The sequence below is a fragment of the Salminus brasiliensis genome, chromosome 12, assembly GCF_030463535.1.
Source record: "Salminus brasiliensis chromosome 12, fSalBra1.hap2, whole genome shotgun sequence".
Taxonomy (NCBI): Eukaryota; Metazoa; Chordata; class Actinopteri; order Characiformes; family Bryconidae; genus Salminus; species Salminus brasiliensis.
Window position 1 is genome coordinate 6,813,267 of NC_132889.1, and position 2,171 is coordinate 6,815,437.

General features: G+C 52.5%; 1 protein-coding gene across 1 annotated transcript; it reads left to right on the forward strand.

Annotated features, from left to right (window-relative positions):
* Positions 1-585: 585 nt before the first annotated feature.
* ier2a (immediate early response 2a) lies at positions 586-1,946 on the forward strand. The gene has a single exon (XM_072693587.1). The coding sequence runs from the start codon at positions 702-704 to the stop codon at positions 1,227-1,229; it is 528 nt and encodes a 175-aa protein (XP_072549688.1). The 5' UTR covers positions 586-701; the 3' UTR covers positions 1,230-1,946.
* Positions 1,947-2,171: the final 225 nt, after the last annotated feature.

Sequence of the window (2,171 nt, forward strand, 5' to 3'; positions counted from 1 at the left end):
AATATATAAAATAAACGTGATTGTGTTGATTCTATTTTGTTGCATTATACACATATAAAATGTTATAACATGTTTATAAAGTATACACATATATTATGTGTATATATTTATTTTATTGTTGTATCTATTTTTATGTATATAATCTTTTCTTTTCACTTTTTTAACATACTATGAATCTGACATTTTTTCTTTACCTTGTGTTAAAATGTCAGGATGTTTGGACCAATAGAAATGCTGCAAATTTGCTCGGAATAAATGATGTTTCCATTGACTTCCATTGAAAAGTAGGACGGTTTTCGGCTCCTCCTGTAAAGCTGCCGTCTGGCTGCTGTGTGTTGTGACTGTGTGTGGAGGAGAGCGGCGACAGCAACCTGCCAACCAGCGGGCAGTGAAAACACCCGGCCGTGCCGCGGTGAGGGAGGGAGTCTCGGAGTCCTCGGGACACGTTTGGCCTGTTTCTGCTTTTCCTGGAAAAAACGTAAAGGCGGGGCGGGGCGGGGCGGGGCGGGGCGGGGCCATGCCGTGGCGAGCTGTCAATCAAGCGACGTCACGAAGCTATATAAGCCCTCCCGTCAGCGGGTTCACCTTCGACTCGTCTGACTCTCCGCCGAGGACCGAGAAAGTCCTCAAAGTTGCCACAAGCCGAGGAGAAAAAGCCCCCCGTGTTCCTAAAGACAGCCTTTCTAACTTGACTGGACGCCATGGACGTCAGCGCCGAGGCTAAGCGGATCATGGTGCAGGCTCTCAGTAAGATGTACAGCTCCCGGTCGCAGCGTGGAGGACTGCGCCTCCACCGGAGCCTCCTGCTCACGCTGGTGATGAAGTCCGCCAGGGACATCTACCACTCGGCTCGAGTTGCCAGCGAGAACCAGGAGATCCAGGAGAGCCTGGAGAAGCAGAAGGAGGCAGCCGAGCCCCCTTCGGACCCACCGCGTGAGGAGGAGGAGGAGAAGGAGAGGGAGGAGTCGATGGTTCTCGAGGCGCCTCCAAAATCCACACAACCGGAGCTCGACCAGGAGAACCGCAGCCCGGCCAGAGCTGACCGTCACTCCAGAAAACGGCGAGGGAAGACGGCCACGGAGCCCGACTTCCTGCCGTGCAAACGTGCCAAAATGGACTCTGGGGCGGTCCTGAGGATCCTCCAGGACGCTACTTTGAGAAGTAACTGTGGCAGAGAGGCGGACGCACTGCCGAGCGCACACATGCCGAGGACTGTGGCCACATGCTGAGGTCTGGAGGCTGAGCTCAGTGTTGGACACTGAACGTTGACTGCCTGGATCTCCTGAGCCCCAGCCCTGGTGCGCTGAACCCCACGGCTGATATGAGCTTAACCGAGCTTTGGCTGGAAGCCCCTGGCTGTGTGGGGTCCCCCAGGTCATTTTTTTTGGGGGGGGGGGGGGGTGAAGCTCGACAGGAAGCGCCTCTGAGTCAAAAGTTGTGGCCAGGCGTCATGGCTGATTCATGGAGGAGCAGCAGGGCTGTTTTGGAAACTCCAGCGAAACCACACTCAGGACGTGGCCTGCTGACGAAGACGTGACTAAGGGTGCTGGAGCTCACACGCTCACGCATGGCGGGTCCGCCCAAAACCACCAGATTCAGTGACTTCTGCTTCCTGTCAGCGTATCTTGAGGATACGTCATGGACTCTTTGTGTAGATCACAGGGTGTGTGTGTGTGTGTGTGTGTGTGCTCACACTCATGAGCAGTGCTGAGGAGACACTGTGTGTGTGTGTGTGTGTGTGTGTGTGTGTGTGTGTGTGTGTGTGTGTGTGTGTGTGTGTGTGTGTGTGTGTGTGTGTAAGCTTAACCAGGAACACTATTTATTAGTCTTGTGTGTTGTACTGTGTTGAAATGGACTCGTCACATGAATAAGCTGCTACATATGAGGTCATTCCACATGTCCGGCCACTACCTCACTTTTCTATAATAAATTTGTATGAAACTCGTCTCTCTCTGCAGCAACTCTTGTCTTGTACACTAACAGTACTCTGAGCTCGGTGTTGACGTCCTCAGATCAGTTTGGGCCTGTAGTTGAAGGCCTCTTTCTGGTTTGTGGTGGTTCTGCTGGGTTGTAGTTTCAAACAAAGAAAGGGAAAGGGGGGGGGGGGGAACACTTGCAGTAGTGCTGCGTACCAGTCACTAAAACTACAATTCCCACGATCAGGTGTGGAA

Coding starts and splice junctions, on each gene's coding strand:
- ier2a (XM_072693587.1), top strand. CDS start 702: ATGGACGTCAGCGCCGAGGCTAAGCGGATCATGGTGCAGGCTCTCAGT.